Source organism: Strix aluco, chromosome 8 (assembly GCF_031877795.1).
Source record: "Strix aluco isolate bStrAlu1 chromosome 8, bStrAlu1.hap1, whole genome shotgun sequence".
Taxonomy (NCBI): domain Eukaryota; kingdom Metazoa; phylum Chordata; class Aves; order Strigiformes; family Strigidae; genus Strix; species Strix aluco.
The window spans coordinates 26062596-26084150 of NC_133938.1; the positions used below are offsets into that span (position 1 = coordinate 26062596).

The 21555-nt window shown below is 37.9% G+C and overlaps 1 protein-coding gene across 6 annotated transcripts in view; it reads right to left on the reverse strand.

Moving 5' to 3' along the window:
* Positions 1-13129, reverse strand: part of CFH (complement factor H) — a 49084-nt gene extending 35955 nt beyond the window's left edge. For all 6 annotated transcript variants that reach the window (XM_074832757.1, XM_074832753.1, XM_074832755.1 and 3 more), the window contains exons 1-6: positions 12993-13129; positions 8894-9079; positions 5995-6100; positions 4588-4664; positions 2624-2818; positions 251-421 (exon numbers count right to left, since the gene is read on the reverse strand). In XM_074832757.1, the coding sequence (XP_074688858.1) occupies positions 251-421; positions 2624-2818; positions 4588-4664; positions 5995-6100; positions 8894-9079; positions 12993-13053 (796 nt within the window). In that variant the 5' untranslated portion in view covers positions 13054-13129. The remainder of the gene's footprint in view (positions 1-250; positions 422-2623; positions 2819-4587; positions 4665-5994; positions 6101-8893; positions 9080-12992) is intronic.
* Between the last annotated feature and the right edge of the window lie 8426 nt (positions 13130-21555).

Consider the following 21555-nt stretch of genomic DNA (forward strand, 5'->3'; position numbering starts at 1 on the left):
TCATGGACCTGTTTAACTACACTCAGGTAACAAAACACTGAATTAACTGGTTTTGCTACTGCTCTCCATGAAAAACTCTTATCCAGTTGTTTGGTCTCTTTACCACTTAATCCTACCAGATCTTCATGGGATATTGGTCAGATGTGGATGGATTTCTTCTGTTATGAATAAACTAACTTTTGTCATTACTAATCTCTGAAATTACTTCAAAATACAACAAAAGCGCAAAATAACTTTAGGCAAGGCTAACCAGTGCAATAGGGGATTGGATTCCATCCTGATTCAGTACATTGTGCATCTGCTCTTTCACCGTGTCTGTATCCTTCATCACAGAAAAACTGTAGTTGTTCAGATTCCTTGTACAACCTCTTTGGAGAACGTATATATCCATGTGGAATTTTTGGCACATCACAGTTAATCTCTGAAATTGAGAAAGACAAAATCCATATAGTTTTGTTTATTTTTATTTGCTAAGAGTAAGTGCCTATTGGAATAAAATTTAGGGTTTTTTTTTCATTTGACTTCACAAAAACATTTGCATTTGGAAACTGTCTGAAATTTATTTGAGAACTCTTCAGTGACCTGATTGTGGGTGCCGGGTAGAAAGTATGGTGTAGCACAGCATCAATAGCAAACTGGTCCATGAGACAGATTTCAGGGCTTTGCTTTGGATTTTAATGGATCTCAGAATCAGCATATGAGGTACGGGACATTCTGTAATAAGAAACTAGGCTATCTGAAATTTAGGATTTCCATTTTTCAGAAAATTTCGTTTCATTGTAATCTCCAGCAAACCTAAAGCTCTCTCATAGCCAGTAGACAATTAGTTAAATCATGGTATCAACAGGAAAAAAAGAATTAAACTGTCTGGAAAAATGACACTAGAATGCTTAACGATCTATAAAAGAACTCCAGCATCCCCAGCTCCTTGACAAACCCAATAAAACCACTGAGATCTTGCAGTTTCCAAAAACTGCATTCATACAGCCAGAAAATATTCAAGGCTTTGCTTCCTAGGCCACAGAGCCGGCCACCAAAGAGTTCTCTAGGATTCCTTTGCTGGATTTACTTTGTATTTAGGATGAAATATAGCTCAGTGGAATTGTCATTGTTTAATAAAATTCACTATATTCTGCAAATGTTACAAGCACATGTGTTTAATCCCACTTTATGCTGTTCAAAGTATAATAAATGGGGGTTTCAAAGCAGCAAAATGCAGCCCTGAAATTGTGAACAAACCATACATGTATCTGACATCCTGACATATGTACTCTGCTCTTCTAAACGCATACTTCCCAATCAGATAACATATAAATAATCTAAGAAATTTGATGGACTGAATATTTAACAGTAACTGTTACCATAAGCGTCCTGGGATTCATTCTTACATACTGGCAATCCAATCCCATCCAATCTCTATTTGCAAAATAGAAAAATAATCCCATCTGCCAGTACAAACTGCAGGTGGGGCAGGGTGGGGTCGACTAGCTGAAAAGTAGTTTTGCAAAAAAAACTGGGCAGTCCTGATGGACAAGTTGAACAGCAGCCAGCAATGTGCATTTGCAGCAAACCATTAAAACAGCATCCTGGGCTCCACTGGGAAGAGTGCTGCCAGCAGGTCAAAAGAGGTGATCCTTCCCCTCTGCTCAGCACTGGTGAGACCACATCTGGAATGCTGTGTCTAGGTCTGAGCTCCCCAGTACAGGGAAGACATGGACATACTGGAGCAGGTTCAGTGAAGGGACATGAAGAGAACTAAGGAATTGGAAAAGCTGACAGATAAAAAGAGGCTTGAGAATCTAGAGAAAAGAAGGCTTGGTGTGGAGGGAGGATCTTATTCGTATGTATAAATTCCTGACTGTGGTGTCACTGGCACCCAGTGACAAGATGAGAAGCAATGGGCACAAATTGAAGTACAGGAAATGCCACTTAAACGTAAGAAAAAACATTTTTACTTAAGAGTGGTCAAACACTGGAACGGGTTAGGGAGGCTGTGGAGTCTCCATCCTTGGAGATGTTCGAAAGACAACTGGACATGGTCTTGAGCAACTTGACCTAGCTGACTGCTTTGAGGGATCTTCAAAGATCCCTTCCAACCTCACCTATTCTGTGATGCTGTGGTTCTGTAAAAACTAAACATGAATTAACCTTCTAAGTTGTCAGAACACATTAGTCTGAAGAAAGAAAAATCCATCATGATTTCTTATATTTTATATACCCTAAGAACACGAGTGTATTAAAATCATACTTGTTTTTTAAACCTGGTTCACATAGATTCAAAATTGTTTGTAATTACTGTGGTTAAATCAACACTGAAGTGTAGACATACCAAAGCTAGTTTCAAAGAAATTGACTGCAGACTGGCAAAACATACAGCTTATAGTGAAAATGTGGGACAAACAGATGGTCCATTATGACTATATTAGCATCCAGTATTCTCTGATTTCTCTTTCTTACCCTACTTCTTCTGCATATATGCAATGGAGATTGTTTACAGACAAACTCTGCTTAACTGCTGTGGAATAAAGTAAAAGCTTTGTAGTTTCCCATATGGTAACCAGTCCTTAGAAGCCTGTGAGAATAAAGCTTCTTAATTACAGATAATAAATAGTGTCCTTTTTACCTTGGCACTGAGGTACATCATTATTCCATTTTCCATTAGAAGAGCATATTATTTCTTTAGATCCAACAAGCCTGTGTTTTGCATTACATTCAAAATTTACAACCTGGCCAAAGGAATATTCTCGACCTAGCTCAAATGCACCAGTTGTAATTATTCTTCCATTTTCTGGTGCTTGTACAGGTAAACACTTTGCCACTGGAAAACAAAATAAAACAAAAGGAATGAAAAAAAGCAGTCATTCTGAGGTCTATTCTGTAAAATAAATTTTCAAACAAAGATGTCAAAATACAGAAAACTCACTGTAATTTCCTTCTACATTTTAAAAATATACACTTTTGTTATGTATTCAGATACCATTTGCAACAGATGATATAATATGAAACCCTTAGCAAAAAGACAGACTGACATAGGAGGAAGCTTGTGGACTGGCTCTCATCATCCTCTTCTCTGCCCTTGAAGGCTAAAGACCCACTGAACGAGATGACCTCCTGAGGTCTCACACAATCCAAATTAACCTATGATCCTCTGAATTCTGTGGATGGTTAGATGAGCCTTGACTGACATACAGGGACATTAAGCTTTGTCAAAATATAGGTTAATTTACTTCAGAGTTATGCCAAACTGAATTTGCTATAGACAAATATCTGGAAAAGTGCTGTGTTATAGACTGACTACAACAGTTCAGTTTCTAACTGAAAATCCTAGTTAAGGATATCAGAACAATGATATTACTAAAGTAAACAAACACAATGTCAGCCATGAATTTAAACCTCTTGTATCTCCTAACTTTGTAACTGCAGAAAAAAGAGAATTAATGTATGTCATCAGATATTTCTTATTAAGAGGGAAATGACTATCAAAGCTCATTCTTAAATGTTCACATAGATATCACTGAGCATGTACGAAAGTGACTGATGTTTTGCTCTGACTTCTCTCTGACAGTATTCTCAATGTTATAAGCCATCTGCCTTTTCTGTGAGCTCACATTCTATCTTCTAGGTTCCTCACAATTATGACATTATACACACACTTTTTTTTCATAGGCAATCATAATTCAGACTAATGAAAACACCTCAGTCATGAAAGAAAAATCTTATGAGGACTTTGAAATTGCAGTATCTTGGTGACATGTGACAAAAAAATGTTGGCAACCATTCCTCTATACTGTGCAGACAGAGACCTGTATGTCTAAAATTGAGGACACTTAAAATCCAGTAAATGAAATATCTGAGACCAAGGAAATGTCAAAACACAGACCACAAACTCCAGACAAGAGAAAGACAGCTACTTTCATTTGTGATTCTTTACTTAGAGAACCTTTCCTGACATCAGATGCTTTACAAGAGAAATTTCACTACTGCACACATATGTTAAAATAGACCAGTTAAAATTTATCTTTGGGAAGAAAGGAAGCTTATTTTCATGATCATACAGGTTTGAAACTGGTAAAAAGGGAATTTTCATCTGAGCCATCCAGTCTATTAAGTCTTGAGGTCTGAGTCTCTCTTGCTCTCATTCTTACTTACTGAAGTTCTTCCAGAGTATGCTAACAGGGAGAAGAACTTATAACAAAATCTTAATGGCTAGGATATTCACAAGGGTGGAGGAGGAAACTAGCTAAAAACACACATGCTTTCAACATACATCCGAAATGCCTCATCCCAGCTGTCTTTTGTAACCATGTTTTGCAGGCATCTACTCTATCGGGGCCTTTAGGTGAGGCAGAGCTTTAAGCCAGTCTGGGGGTGACAAGACTCTGTTTTGTGAATGCTTTTTAACAAAAGCTTAAGTGCTTATTGGACTAAAATGGCTGAGCAGTCATTGTAAGAGTTTCACTGGTGTATAACTTGAACTTAAACATATGTGAATTAATAATAGTAGAGAGATCACAGACTATTTCTACATAGTATCAGACAGATAAAAAAATCACTTTGATAAAGAATTAAATGTCAAACTCCATTTACCTTCACAGTGAGGGATGTCATTGCTCCATCCATCTGCCTGACACTCACGGTAATTTCTTTGGCTGAGCATCCAGTATCTTACCAAATAAAAAGTAAACAATGCTAAAATACAGTCTCATTATGTGACAGAAACAGCAGTGCTGCTGTTTTTGATGCAAAGGAAGTAGGTTTCATATGTTCTAGCACAGACTAACCAAGATGTGACAAAACTGAGTAGTTTTTTCGCCTGCATCTTCTCTGTTTTGTTTATTTTAATTGCATATGGCAAAAAGTAGAAAAAAAACCAGAAAGTAGGAAGTAATCAGTAAGATGGCTGCTTCATTACAGAAAGAGCAAGCTCATAACAAATAGTCTAGGGGTAATTTACACAGTCAATAGCAAGCAGAGTAAAACTCCTGTTGCCTGTGCTCTGAAAGCCATGTGACAGCATCAAAACAGGACTTAATCCAAACCATACGTATCCCATGCTTTGATAAGCTAGTCTTATCTTAGGTTTGAAGGCATGATGGCCACAATGCCGTGGCTTCTGCTTTGTCTGAAATGTAGTCAGAGGAAGTACAGCTAGTCTGAAATAACAGTGAAGAACTGTCTGAATTTAAGGGATTAAGGAGAATATTGGTTTTGAAAAGTTCTTTGTGGAACTCAGACTAGATTCCAGCAATACAAAGACTGCAAAAGCATGGCCAAACCACTGTACCATGCTTTATAGATGAATTACATTTCAAGAGGAAACAATCCAGTCATAGGCATACTTAACTAAGTACAATGCTATATATTTGCCATGCTGCAGTTTTCATTGGAGATGAATAGAGGAGGAAGAGAGAAGAATTACTTCCAATTAGTCAGTCAAAACATGTTAGTGAGTCTACCAGAAACGTCTTCCTTCAAATATTTTTGCAATACATTTTACTTCATAATGCACAAAAATGATTTAAGCAGGACTGATGAGTTGTGGTTCTGAATAGGAGACTCTGTTGTATGACCTAATGACTTCGCTGACGTAACTGCATCATGACTGCCTACTGAGAGTACTGATTCCACCATAGAAAGCTGCATTTCCATCTGAACTGGCTGGCTGGTAGAGTCATGAGGCAGCTTTACAGACAGATCACTATTTTTGTTTCCTACTTGGACAGCCATGATTTCAAGTTAGCTACAGCTTTACAGATTTTAGACCCTTTGGATGACAGCTTCACATTCATGAGTTCAGTTACTCCAACAGCACCAGACAAGAGAAAGAGTTATCTTTAGTATTACTGTAATTGCAGAAATGTAAATGAAACAATAACCAAGCACTAAATATTAGTAAGTCGCAGCTGCATTACAGACAACAAATCTATAACTGACACTTCTTTTAACATTAGCACCTTATGTTAACTCCTATATATTGAATTAAATAGGTATTACCCATCATTACATCTGTATTCAACTCTGGCACCAAATACAAATTCAGTTCCACTGGTAAGTTCAAAGGAACCAAACTCAATATCTCCAGGATGTCCACAGGGCTTATCTGGTTAAAAAAAAAAAAAAAAAAAAAAAAAAGAAGAAAAAAAATTACTTACACCATACACAAGAAAGTGTGAAAGACAGCACTTTTCTAGTAATCAATAGCAAGTATGGGCCTTTCAAAAACTCAAAAATACTCAGCATGAGCTCGATTAACCCCCTCTTTTTTAATCACTGTCTTCAACAATAACATATTGGAGTAAGGATCTGCTGATTTTCTAAAAAAATTTAACTAATTAGCAGTTTTTATTTCTTTAAAAAGGCTGAGCATATCTTAAGTTTTATGACAGAATGTAACTTCAGTTTTCATACAACTTGTGACATACTGTCCTGGTTTGAGTGAGTGGTGATAGCAGGGGAGGGGGTCCCCTGTGAGAAGCTTCTCGAAGCTCCCCCAGCTCCCAGTCAGACCCACCTTTGCACCAAGGCCGGGCCAAGTAGCTGCACCTCTGCAATAACATATTTAAGAAGGGGAACCTGGGAGGAGTTGTGGGAGTTGTGAGGAGAAGTTATGAGAACATCTGTGTGAACACAGAGGTCAGTGGAAGAACGGAGGAGAAGGGGGAGGTGTGCTGGAGCAGATACTCCCCTGTACCCCGTGGTGAGACAGCAGGGCCGTCCCCCCACCACCCATGGGGGTCACCGGAGGAGCAGATACCGATCTGTGGCCTGTGGGGGGCCCCACACCGGGACAGGTGACTGCACCTGAAGAAGGCCGGGACCCCATGGGAGAAGTCCCCGCTGTTGTAGTTCAGCACTGGGAGGATTGCAACACGCGGGGGTGACCCACACACCCATGGGAGTGACTCATGTCGGAGCTGGTTTGAGGAGCACTGTCTCCTGTGAGGGGGGCACCGCGCTGGGACAGGGGAGGAATGCCAGAAATCCCCCCCCACCAAGGTGGAAGAAGTAGCAGGACTGACTGCACCCCTCATTCCCTGTCCCCTGCGCTACTGAGGGGAGGAGATAGAGATATCGGGAGCAGAGCTGAGCCTGGAGAAAAGGGAGGGATGGGGAGAGGTGTTTTCAGGATGTGGTAATGCTTCTCCCAGTCCTACTCTGTCTGTTACGTATTGTTGTTGTTTGTGTTTGTATTAAATTTATGTTCTTTTTTTTTCTTCCCCTAACAAGTCTGTCTTTTGCCTGTGCCTTCAGGCATAAGATCATCCCTCCCTGTTCTTATCTCAATTTCCTGGGCCTTTTGCTTCCTTCCTTCCCAGCACTGAGGGGGAAGCAGGGAGTGAGTGGTGCCTTTGCTTTATTTTTCCCTTCTCAGCACTGGGGGGAAGGGGGGGTGAGCAGCTGCATGGTGCTCAGATGCCCTCCAAGCTCAAATCACAACACATAAACTGGTCTGAAGATTCCACTACAGAATCCATCCATGATTGGAATGAAATTTTCTCAATCTGATAGGGGTTGTGCTGAGTAAAGAGGGATGATCTAAGGCCACAGGAGTCTTTTGGTCCTCAGTCCTTTCTGCTCAAAGTTCCCCATAGGACTTTTCTTGTGGCCTGGGCCTAACAAGTTGCCCTGGATTCCCAAAATAATTGCAAAGATGAACACACCATCCCTCTCATTCGTCCACTTTTGATGTTAAAATACAGACTGCAAAATAAACTGTATAGCTACAACCTCCTCAGAAGAAATCTTTCCTGGTCCTTGTCAACCTAGGCAATTTCATTCCTTGGAGCGTATCAACATCCTTGTTTTTTCCAAGGAAGAGGTGTCTGAGTCATGATCAACTTTGCTGTTTAGTGTGGCCTATCTTGAAAAGAGAATGGGATCACTTAACCTGTGGCAGATCATCCCTTTTCTCCTTCCACCTGCACCTTGCCAGTGTCAGTATCTATTCACTGGGTGGCAGTATTTACTAAAATATGTTACTAAAAAGCAACATCAAATTTTGTATAATTTGAAAGATCCACGCTCACTGAGTAGTTATGCAAATACATATAAAAACTGAGAAGGTGACTAAACAAAAAATGTAAAAGAAACTAGTAATAACTTTATTAATTCATTTTTTATCTCATGATTTGTATTCATCTCTGAAAGACACCTGGGACTTAATTTTATATTATCAAACCAAACATTTATATTCTACTAGTAAAAATTTTGTATGTTAGATCTGTAAGAAAAAAAGCTTGTGTTTAAAATTTATTTGTGTTTAAAACTCATTTATTACAAAAAAGAAGTATGTGCTGACTAACAATAATAAACTTCAATTTCTTCACTAATGAATTCTGCATGAGGGTGTGAGATATTTCTAAATTCTTAACACAGTATACTAGAGATAATAAATAGCAGCTCTCATCCTAATCATGAATTTTCCTTCAGAGATTAAAAGAGAAGGCAGGAAATAGTAATTTCCCACTTCCAAGAAATTTTATCTTTCATAGAACTAGTTGAATAAACTGAAAAGAAAATACTGTCTCTTCACTTGCATTCAGAAGCTAGGTTAGTGCTTTATTCTGCTTAGACTGTAAGTTTCATCTGCATTAGACTTTTTTTAAAATTTTGAAATCAGGCTCCCAATAACTTCATAACATAAATTGGTTAATAAGGCTGGCCTAGAGTAAGATCTTCTGTAAAGAAAGAAAATTATAATACTTTGACCTGGAGAAAAGGAACTTCCAAAAATTTTCCTTATGCATACATACCTTTTAGGATGATATTTTAAAGGATGCTGAAATAAGTAAGTTACAGGTAAAGATAAAATAGCAATTTCACATTGACATCACTGGCAAGGAATGTGATCTGTCAGATCAAATGTTTGCACATATTTTGCATAAATACTTACTTCTGCATTCTATTGCTGGGAGGCGTTGCTCCCACACTCCATCAGCACACTCAAACACAATTCGTCCAAGTTTTATATATCCAGGTCGACATCTGTATGTTACTTGAGTACCATGTGGATAGGGAGGCTTGTCCCATCTTTCAGTAGGCACTTCTTTAACCCTTCTAGGAGGAGGTTCTTGACAAGCTAAAAGTTGTAAATAAAAAAAATGGTGACTGAAGCACATTCTACAAATGCCAAAATAATTATACAACAAAAAATGTAGCACGAAATCCTGGGGACATTTGTGATCAAACGAGCACATGTTTTCTACTTAATCATCACAAAACAGGAAACTGCCAAGAATTCACATTTTGTAGGAATACAAATAGACATTTAGAAGGACATAAGAATAGTCAAGCAAGTGCCAAGAAACCACACAGGACAGTCATAACTCATGAAATAGATTTTAGTTACAAAGACTGAGATGAGATTAGTACCCTGGTTCTAACCACAGGCATCTCTTACCTTTCCATCTGCAGGAGCTCCTTCATGCCTGCCCTTCCATTACCACAGAGAACAACTCTGCACTCTGTAGTTTCCTTTCAAACTGACATTAACGTCATGTGTCATTTGATCAAGTTCTGTCAAATCTCCCCTCACCTTTACATTGCCTAAACTTTCTCTCCAGGCTGACATCACCTGATATTCCCAAACTTACTTTCTCCTGTCCAAGAGATTACTTCTTATGACAAATTACTTATTACACGATGTAATTAACTCTGAGTATTCACTTAGACCTTTGTTAGCTTCAAAGCATTCTGACTCAATTTTTGGGGTGGACAGTGGTGTCTGATATTTCTCATTACCTCAGTACTATACAGTCCTTCCCCAAACACTCCCCTCCTGGGCCCTCTTCAGTGTCCATGAAATGTACAGTCAAGCCCATATGAATTACAAGAAATAAGCCTGAACTAATTTTATTAAGAAGTTCCTCAACAGCTTGAGAATGAGAAAAAACAGACTAAAGGGGAAAGAAACAAACATTGAAAAGCTGTTAATGAAAGACTAAAAGACCTTTGTTAAGAAACTTTTTTTGTTATTGTTTATAATAATTGACCTAATTTCAGCAAGGAATTCTGTGTGCTTGGGTTACTGAAACGTACTTATTTTAAAGGCTGAATCTTTACCCAGAGTAACAGAGTCTGGACAGCCTAGCTAATTAGATGCAATAAAGTCTGTTTTACTTCTGAACATGAAAGGTGAGAATTCATCAAAAATAAATAAAACAGCCTCTGAGAAACGAAGCCTTGGAAAATAAATGAAACTTCTGTATAGAAAATAAATGGGAGAGGAAACATCCACCAGGGAAGGAAATTTCTTGGTGAGTAGAGAGCTGGCACAATAGCCCTCTCACCAGTTTAGCTGTAAGGCCATGGGTTTGAGAAAGCAGCAATACTCTCACTGAAGCTCTGCTACAGGTTGTCCAGGTGCTGCCTGAAAGTGGGACTACAGGACAAATATTTACCATCTTTCCTGATGCGAGGGATGTGGAGTTATGGCTTGCTGAACTAAACTGTGGAGATCACAACCACAGATTAAGTAGCTGTGATTTCTAATACAAAGCAAACAGACTAAATACTCATTCTTCCACATCAAAGTGTGGAGAGTGAATTTTACTTTAGTTATACAAAGACGTACCCTTGAAACACTCACTGTTTTTATTTCAGTCAGTGGACTACCTACCAAATTAGAGGCATAAGTTATAAAATTGTTTAAAAATCAGGAAAAAGATTTGTTACAAGAAAAAAACCTGTATAATTTTAAGTGTTCTGTAGCCATGTCATTTTGAAAATATAAATAAAAGAATGTTAATTGTGAGATCTAATAACTTTATTTTGGCTGTCTTAAGTAGCCAGAAGATGTAGACAAATTTTGACGATACTGGTGAGGTGCTGAAGGAAGAGTATGCCCACACATTCACATTTTTCCCAACTACTTTAATAAGTATGTTCCCCCCTGTGAATGATTACATCTGAGTAAAAATTATTGCTTCTGTCCACTAGAGGGTACTACCCTACTATTAAAAAAGGTAGTAGGGACTTCTACTTAGCAAGATTAAGACACATTCACTTTTTAAAAACGTTTTTGCAAAATGCAGGAATAAGTGAAATGAACAAGACTCCTCTAGCTAGTTCTGTCTTTCAAATGTGTTAAAAATGGTTAATTTACCCAAAAAGTTCTTTGTAATGGTGAGAAAAGGAATTTTTCTGATTCTACATATTTTTCGCTAGAGCTTATTAAAGTTAGTGCTTTCAGATTGCAAGCTGAGAAAGCACACTCCAAATTCTATGATCTAAAGAATAGGTTATTTAGCACAGGGAGAGCTTCTCTGCTCTGTGCCTCATTTACTTCTACTTATATTTACATTGTCTGTTGTGCAGAATGGGGCCTCTTAACTCCTCCTTGTTTACCTTTAAAAAAAAAAGCACAAAAGCTAATCTCCTGATATGACTTTTCATCATTACTAAGACGTTCTTCTTTCTGGGTTTTATTTCAACTCTGATTGTTCTTTACCACTCCTGCCCTGATGTCAATCTATGTGTTACCATCAAGTGTCACAGTATGTACATGAATTTCTGACTGCAGCTAATTCTTCTTTTTTTTTTTTAATGCAGTTTCTTAGTAGCTTGAGAAGAAGAAATGTGCTAACAGATGTACTTCAAAACTCTATTAATTACATCATTCACTCACCATGTGTACTTGCCAAATTGGGAGGGTTTTATTTTTATATTAGAAAGCATGCACTAAATGAATACCTTCAAATCCTTTAGTGAGAGACTAGAAGAGCTAGAATTAATCATTCAGTATTTATATGTGATGTCCTCAGTTAGAAATAGCTCAAGCTGCTTTTTTGATGTCATTATGTCGGTAGCAACTTCGATAGAGTCAAGCACAAACTATGAATTCAGGTAGAAGTACTTTTCAGGCCTTGTGCAAAAACCCAGCTCTTGAACAACTCACATAGACTTTCAATATGAAGTTTGAACTAAGAACCCCGCATGACCCATGGTAATAGTTGTCCCGGTTAAATCAAATATTGCTACATTCACATTCCTTTGCAATCCCTCTGATCTAAAGAAAGCATTGCGAAAAGGAAGTGCAAATTCAGGCAAACTTTCTTTTCAAATGCCAGGACTTTTCTGGACTTCTTTGCAAACAAATTAGACTTTATTAGTTGCTTTGGAGCAGTATTTATTATAAGTATATATTAAAAAGATAATACATTTCGTGAATGTCCTGATTTTTCAGTTTTTCAAAGTAAAATCCATCAGATTGTTTTGATTAATAATGTCTTCATAATCTTCACCTAAACTTAAAGATAACCTGAGCCGAGCAAAGACACACTAACTTAAAACCACATAGCCCCCTTTCCGCAAGTCTATGTAAAGAAACCCATACAGAAAGCAAAAAGGAATTAAAATTACTGAACATACATTAAACAATGTAAACACAATATCAAGAAAAATAAATCTAACAGAGAAGCAGAAAATATCAGAGGCTTCTGAAAAGATACCCAGAAAACTAGCTCTCTCTTTCAACATGTAGGAAAGCATACCTGTACACCTTTATCTCATTCAATGGATTAGAAACAGTCTGTCAGTTAACAGATACTTTGTATGCTTTTTAGTCGGTTTAGCAATCATTCCTCTTTCTCAGATTATCTCACAGATTATTCCAGACTGAAAGAAATGCATGTTTATCGAATATTTGCTATTTTAATCTACCAGCCATTTACAGGTTTTAGATGTTAAGAATAAACAAACATAATTGAGACAAATGAGTTGTCTCCCTCTAGTTCTAGGGATACTAACCATTACAAAAGTTGTGCAACAGATGAGTAACAGCAGTAGCTATTTAAATAAATAGGTGAAATAATACCTATGACAGGATACTAAATACTAAAGGTGCTAAATACTGCCAGAAGAAGTCTCATTTATCATTGTCAGAAGTTCATTAAAATAGGCTACAAAGCAAACATTTTATTTACATATTGGTTTTGTTACTGTCTTCACATACACATTAAGAAAGGGGGTATTTTTCTCACATTAAAGCTTACCTCTTTCTGCAGTACAATATATCCAACATAAGAACAGAGCTGTATAGCCCAGGAACGACATCCTAGAGATTCAGAAACTCAGCGAATACATTCAGTATCGTAGCCTATTTTTCCTTATTACTTTGTGTTATTTCTGCTCCTATTTTACTCACTAACTGCTCCAGAGACTGACCTTGTAAAGTATTTATACTCTGATGTCAGCAGTCACTTCCCCTAATCCTCTTGCCACACACAAGCGTTTATTTTTTTTTTCCTCTCCAAACCTTGCTAAATGACTAAAACACAAATGTTTATTTTCCCCCCCCCCCCCTCTCCAAACTTTGCTAAATGACTAAATAAATGCCTGGCAATTTTAGTTGACACAGTCCTTCCTTGTGGTCTGCTTGTTTTCAGATTGTACCTATTTTATTTTTTCTTATTAATGCCTTCCATACTCAGATAAGCTTATTTCTTTCAGCATCCAAAAGAAGTTGCACAAATACATTATTTTGTGATTCCTTGTGTCTTACATGCTTAGTCAAAACCCAGAAATTCACATTAAATGTGTGTGAAAATGAACTTCTCTACTATATGCGTATCATTCAAGATCCATGTTGAAAACAACTGAAATAAAAAGACAAAAATACAAAGTGACTTACTAACCCACTGGTTCTTGTACAAGATAACTAACTAGACAGTGCAAAGGAAACGTACTTGATCAAATACTTGATGAAGTAAACCTAGGTAATGTTGAAACACTTGTTTCAGTATCACGTGAGAAATGATGAAGATGTGAATGAACCGTAAGATGGATAATGAACTATTCAAAGCAAAGTAATAAAGACTGTGTGGCAAACTGAGCTAACAGAGGAACTCCTCATGGATTCATGTAAGCAAGAGTCTTATTAATATCTTCATTAAATGTCTTGGCTTTATAAGAAGTACACTCCAGTTGAAATGTGGATCATATGAAGAAAATTATTTGATATTGAGAATTAGGGGAAAAAATGTAGGAGTATAAAGTGCTCTCAGGAGATGGACACAAAACAGCTGCACATCAGATACCCCATAGTGGCGATGTCTGACTGGCAGATCAATCAGATCAATCTTGTATATGCTCCAAAAGACCACTTAACATACCCTTAAAATGACTGGCTTAGTTAGCCTACTGATAGAGGATAAAAAATAGTCTGTTTAGACAACACATCTCAAGTCAAGTCTGAATTCCAAAGCAGTTAAAACTTTTTTTTTCTTCTCAAAATGCAGCTGGAATTCTTTTTTACTTTTTTCTTTCTTTTGTTTTTAACCTGGGCTGTGTTTTCAGTTACCGATTCTATGGAATGGTCTTAGTGAAAACTGGCATTCACCTGTTTCACCTACAAGAACTCTTCCAGACAGCATAACATTTCTTCCTTTCCCTCTCCCTTTCTCTTGCCAAGCGACTCATACATGGAGAATGAACTCTCACTCTGCTCCATGACCCTGTGATGATTGGTCTACATCCATTTTGCAGGTACTGGTGCATACCTGATCAGTAAAAATAATTTTTTGCACCTGCCTAAGTTATAAGAAACAACTCGTCACACAACTTCACTGCCCAGATCTTTAATTCCTATTGTTGTGTGGTAGAGAACAGCGTGCTGCTGCAGACAGCAGTGCTCTAACTGCACCAAGACAGTCCCACTTGTCTTCTCTGCACCAATCTTACTGCATTACCATACGTGCCTGCATTTACATGCTGTTGTACCAGTGGGCTGCTGGGTGCGAAGGCACACCTTGCACTGTTGAGGAACTTAGGATGGTTTAACCTTCACTGTCACAGCAGTGGTATTAACTGCTTTTCAAATGTAGCAGTGACACTGCTGCTTTCCAATTCCTTAACTGCTGCAGGAAGCTCAGAGAATGGGAAAAACATTGAGGCAGAGTGCTAGGAGGCACTCAGATTGCAACCCAGAGACAGTGGCTCAAACCAGTTAGCTGTAAAAATCCATGCTGCAGGCATGGGTCCTATAATTTCTCCAATTTTAAGTGTTGTATCTTCTGATGTCACGAAGCTCAAAGTGGTTCAGGTTTTATCAAACTGCTTTTGGGTTATTAAACCACTTGCCAAATCATTACGGGCTTGAAACATGGTCAAAGATACTTTCAGCTACAACTGAACCAAAACTGGAACTGAATTGACAATTTTCTATAAATTTCCTGACTGCTCTCCATGAATACAGGCAATGTTAAAACTATTTAAGCTAAAAGATAACATCAGCACACAAGAGCAGATAGGTATAAACTTCCTATGAATAAATTTTAGCTGAAAACTAGAAGACTCACCTAAGTAGTGAGGCTTTGAAGTAATCTTTGTATAGGTATAATGTAGGCCTATACAAAGAAACCATCTTTGATCACAAAACAAGGGAGTGGACTCAGTCCTTTCCAGTCCTGTGATTGTGGTCTTCTTAAGTCATTGATTAAATAAACTTATCCTAACCAAGTGGAAATAAAATCAGGAACTTAACCATTCTTTCCTTCTTCACCTCTTTCATGGGCTATCAGTTGATTCAAAAACTAATGTCTTTAATCATGTCTGACTGACATCTCCAGCCTCTACCAAAGCAGAGTGCATAGGGAAACTGTGACTCAGGATCTCTAAGGCAGGCAGAAAAAGTAACCTCTAGAGTACCCTTACCTCATATTGAGAAGAAAGCCAGAAACATCTAAGTAGTTAGGCAACCAAAGGCAGCTGGATTATACCTACGGAAGCAGAGCATGTGACCACATTCAAATATTGCTGTGGGCACAGCCAGACAGCCAAAATATCACCACATATTTGCTGTACTAGCAAAACTGCATGTCAAGATAGAGGTTCATAGGAAAGTTCAGGTTGGAAGGGACCTAAGGAAGTTATCTTGTCCAAAGTTCCTGCACCCCCCCTCCTTACTTCTCTGAGAATTGAAAACTCTATCATTTCGTGATCACTGTGCCCAAGATGGCCTTCAATAATCACATTACCCACAAGTCCTTCTCTGTTCATAAACAACAGGTCTAGCGGGGTGCCTTCCCTAGTTGTCTCATCAGCTGTGTCAGGAAGTTATCTTCCACACACTCCAGGAACCTCTTGGACTGTTTCCTCTCTGCTGTATTCTAAAACTATTTTGTACCACACTTCTGATTACTCTTGTTTAAGTACCATCTCACTCTTCTGCCTTGGTGCTCTGTACTCAAAAGTGAAAAGAAATTTACTTGAAAACGTGATCTTCGCAAAAAAAAAAAAGATGCTCTCCTATATAAAAGGAGCTGTCAGTATCTCTAGTTTTAAATGAAGTCCTCCTACTCGCAGTCAAGTGGGGGTTTACTGGAAGGCAATTCAGAGGTTATCACCATTTCCCACCAGCTCACTCCCCCCTGCTGCAGTGCTGCTATTCCTCTTGTTCCTACAGTTTCTTTCCAGGTCACCACAGACGTCAGAGGACTGCGGTGCACCATGACCACGGGTAGCCCTGAGGTGGATGCTGTTCGGTTTTGGAACTGTGCTATGACGGTTTAGCATGTAAGAATAAAAGATCAGGTCATATTGCGTGCCCTGTGTCTGAAACAGCCTTATAAGGATGACGCCTGCAGTAGAGTCATGTTCACCAGCCTATGGAAAACATGCCCTCTACCTACCAAGATTTCAGTTTAATTAGAAACATGACAAAAACCCCCAAACCACCTCCAATTTTTTTTTAATCCTTTCAGAGGAATTATCAATTTGGAAATTCCTCATATTTCTCCTTCTGCCCTAGCTTTGCAGCTTTACAGTGACCTTAAAACTGTTCTCACTTTGGGCTATTTCAGTCTGTTACTGTTTCTGAATCATTATCAAACCTTTTGTGCCAGCAGAACAGTCTGCTGCTGCACAGCCATTTAAAAAATAGGCACCAAGTGGAATGATAGGAGGACTCCAAGAATGCTTTTTCCCTGACATGTAAATCCAAACATTGCAGCATTGTACTCTGGAATGTGTATCAGACAGTAAATGAAGAGATATGTAAAATCAGAATGCAAAATACACAATAAAAAGTAAATAGGATCATTAAAGTTTTAAAGGTATGTAAGAATAGCAAGATTTGTTTAGAAATAAATACTTCTTTAGGAAAAAACATATGGAGCAGTCTGGAGCTTGTGCTGCTACTTGTAGAAAATTATGATTACCATTTTTTTAGTACTAATACATAATGAAACTTTTATTCTCCCAATGGCTGTGCTTTCTTAAAGGACAGTTAAAATTATCATCAACTATTCCTGTTACTAGTCCAGCACATAAAAAAGCTACCTAGCAATGAGGTGACATAAGTATTTCTTTCTGCAGCTATACTGCAGAAACTTACTGGACAACATAATTATTTATGCTATGGTAGTACTCAGACTCCCTCCCCGCCCCCAGACTGTACTGAAAGATTCAGAATGAACCAAAAATGGGCCTCATCCCTAGGAGCCAAGAATCTAGTAAGCCGTAACAAATGTAAAACAAAAAAGGGGACAAAACTAATATGTTCATGTTGACTTAACTCATAGAAAGTTCTTTTTAAGAAAAGGATGTGAAAGAGAAGAGTGGCATTGCAGCGGCAACTCCTTTGCAGCAAGGGAGAAGTAAGAAAATGATGATGCTTTCAAATTATAATGTGTGGGAATGGAGAGTTTAGGGAAAGATTCAAGACAGAAGTAATCACCGAGTAGGAAATGACACAAAAGAATAAGACAAAGTTCAGGCAATCCTTGGAATTGAAATGGAAATAAGTAGTTGATCTTTGATCTAACAGATATGGTGTTATGGTCACATCACACTGATATAGTTTTTAATCATATACTCCACATCACTAAATAACAGTTTTGTATCACGGTAGGCAAAGAAGGAGAGTCCTCAAAATACACCTCTCACTGGTTTTTGCTATTGGCGATTTAGCCTCTCGAATCCATTCAGATTGCAGGATGCTGTGACTCTCACTCCAGCACACCTAATTTTAGTCCTATAAAGCACCTCTGTCCTGCACTTCAGATTTGAGATTGCTTTTGGAGTTGATGGTCTGAAAACCAGGCAAAGAAAAAAAAAATACTAACAGATTCCTTAAAAAAAAAAAATGTTGTTTTCTAACTGAGGAGTATACCTTTTTCAATGCTGACACTATTTTCTGAGATAAACAATATTTGTCAGCAAGGACTCTTCATTTCAGAATTTTATCTGGGCACATTTTAACAGATGTCATTATGCTTCAGACTATTTTGGAAGTGAAATTGAAGCTAAAGTGAATCAAATCTTGTTTAAGTATAGTTTACTAATCTAAACCTGAAATCATTTTGTGAACTGTGAATGCTGAGTCTGTAAATATTCTATTCAGCTGGCAAAATTGCAGAACTGTCTCATGCGCTTTCCAATGCTGTCAGTACTCTAGTCCCCAGTTCTAGCCTTAAACCCAAAACCACACAGACACACTCCAGTGAGAACTGATCAACTTGCAGAAATGTGAGAGTTCCAAAAGCTCTCATTAGTGACATAAACATCCAGATACTTTATAACTATGGGGGGAAAAAAATAATCAAAAAAGTGAGCACCTGAGAAAAAAAAGTCTCAAAATGAGCTTGAGTTTTATTTATTTATTTTTTCAGTCAATCAGTTTTTCAGCCTGCCTACCCCTCTGCTAGCACCAACACACAAATAGCAGAAAGCATGTTAAACTCTGCAAAGAAGGTATTTCCACTTACTGTTTTTCACTGCAGCCTAGACTACTCCTTACAGTAAGTGTCTTGTGTGTGTCTGCTTAGTGAGTTAACTGAATCCCATTCAGACAATATTAGACCATCTTCCTTGAAAGGACAGTAAGTACAAGTTACTCCCATTACAGACTGTTTAAAAGGATTTAGTGTGCATTTGCTTCATAAATGCCCCATCCTTCTTCACCTTTTAAAAGTTTATCTTTACCAGTGGTCTTTCTTACCCCAACCACTATCTCATAATATTATTTAGGAGAATAAACACAATAGTTAGGATGATAAGCTTATCAGCTGGGGAAGATAACTCTGAGTCATGATATACAATTGAAAAGCAATGGAGGGAACAGGAGTAAGAACTGTGTCTGGTAGGACTACTGCAGCACCACAATGCAGAGGACCATCAGCACTTCAAGAGGGTGAAACTCAACAGTTTATCATGGGCGAGATTCTTCTCTAACTCCTTGCAGTCAGGTTTGGCTTTGATTTACTTGAATAATTTTAGGTATCAACACCAGCAGCAAAGAATGTCCCAGTGAGTGTCAATAATTAAACTAATAATAAAGAAAACCTTACAAGCTTTTTTTGAGAAAAATACCAAAAATTAACCCAATAATCTGATTTACTTTATTACAGTAGAATGCATAATTCAGATTTAGAGGGGCAGAACATCTTGAATTAAGAACAGTATTAATAACCTGTATATATCTCCATATACAGTGACATTGTTCAAAAGGTCCAGAAGCAATTTGCATTGTGCCAGCCTGTTTTGCCTATATGCCATCACAAATTTAAGTAACCTAAAAAGGAAACCTAAATACTTTTTTTTTTTTTTCTGTTTTTTTTATATCCAATCACTAGCAATAAACTCAGTAACACAGTTCTTAACCCCACTCTCTCCCAGACTTCAGAGTTAAGTACTTGGAAAGTTACCCACCTGTATCCAGCCAGTTTAAAAAAAGTAAATAAAGAGATAGATTAAAGTCTATTTTCAGTCCCCGAGTCTGGGACACAGATGCTTCTGACACTTCTCAGGGCCAGAATCAGCCCAAAAGCACAAACCTACACTGTTTCTCAAAAGACCTGAGCATGGCTCACAGCTTTTCTTTAACACACCAACACGGCAGAAGGAATGCCTAGCTGGAGCAAAGTGACCCAGTATAATAGTTCATATATAACAGCATCTGTCTCCAAGCAGATGATTCAGTGTCACCTCAGCATGACGACATCATTTCCCAGGTGTTTTGAGTTGCTGTTCAAAATATTAGGTTTAGCTAACTAAAATCCCATCTCTGTTCAATTTCATATACCTAGAGCTTTTCAGAGTGACCAGGCCTCATACTGTCCAGACATGTAACAACACAGCTAATTTTATATTGCAAAGAGTTTATATTACTTAGGATTAAGCTTCTGTATAAATTGCATGACTACAGTCTCAGTTATGAGTTTGCTTTCTATTAGCTCTAGCAACCTGTAAATAGTTGAGCAGTTTACCAGTCAGCTATTACCATTCTGAAATACATTTCCATGGGAGAAAAAGTGCAAAAGCTTCTACTGCTACTTAGCTCCTCAAATATGAAAACAAATGTTAAATTAATCAATTAAGGTGGAAAAATTAATGAGGCTGCTAGAAGATAAAGTAGAAACACCATTAATTTCCCAACCGATCTGATTCATAGACTTCAGAGAAGGACTACTGTTAGCCTAACTACTTTTATAACAAACCATTATAATATACAGGCTTCACCTCACCTCAAGTTTTGGCAAGATGAAAAGGTACCCAGGCAGAGAGGAAGCAATGTTTTCTTAGAAGAGACAGCCTGTTCAACTGGAGAAGCAGCCAAGAAAGAAGAAAATAGCTGCACATAACAAATATTCCAAAGAAGAAAGATCCCCGACTTTTTTTTTTTTTTATTTATTTTTTAAATTAGACTTTTAGAGAGCTCTGACCTCAGAGCACAGCATGGTAAAACTGGCAAGAATGTGGCAGTGGGGTAATTCACTATTTTATTAATTTCCCATATCAGCCAAAGCAAAGAGTGAGTTACCTTTGAACTCTTGCCACATATGTGCATCTGTTTTGCTTCACTTAACAAGGCTTTCTGAGAAAGCACATTGTGAACGCTGAATGCAGCAAGCTGTGAAAAAGGGTAAGCATCATACCCCAGTGATCCCAGCATTTTACAGGACCTGGGATACAACATTGCATCTCTCGCTAAAGAAACTGTAATCAGAGAAGCTATGTTTAAGAACTCTGACCTGAAGAAGCAAGGAAAAATGCATTGTCTGTAACAACAGCAGAGATAAACCCAGTCCTGAACAGGACTACCTGTTGGTTACCTGTAGAAATCTTTCCATCACAGGATGAATCTCAGAGCTGAATTCTCAGCAGGGCACGTTATTATGGGATACACTCCAGGCTGCCATACTTCAGCTGTATATGCCATATCAGCTTTTATGCCAGAAGCTTACCTTCTGCACAGAAATCCAACTGCATGGAAAATAGAAGGTTCACTCTTCAATACACAGTATGAGTGCATGCACCTAATAAAATATGTGACATTTAAACCACATTTAGGAAAGAACTCATTTATCACTCAGCCCCTGATCCAGTAAAATCTAAATCTAAATACTGCACTGTTAAGAATGTGCATGACTTCATTCTAGGAAAGGAATGCTACAACTGAACAGTTCAGGTAAAGACCTAATCTGGGAAGGCAAATCATGACAGGCTGCAAAAATGTAGTAATATTGCTGTTCACCGGAACTGGGGCATTAGATGCTAAGTATGACAGTTAGTCTAGATTACAGTGGACGTTTAAGAGCAAATCTGAGAAACAGTATT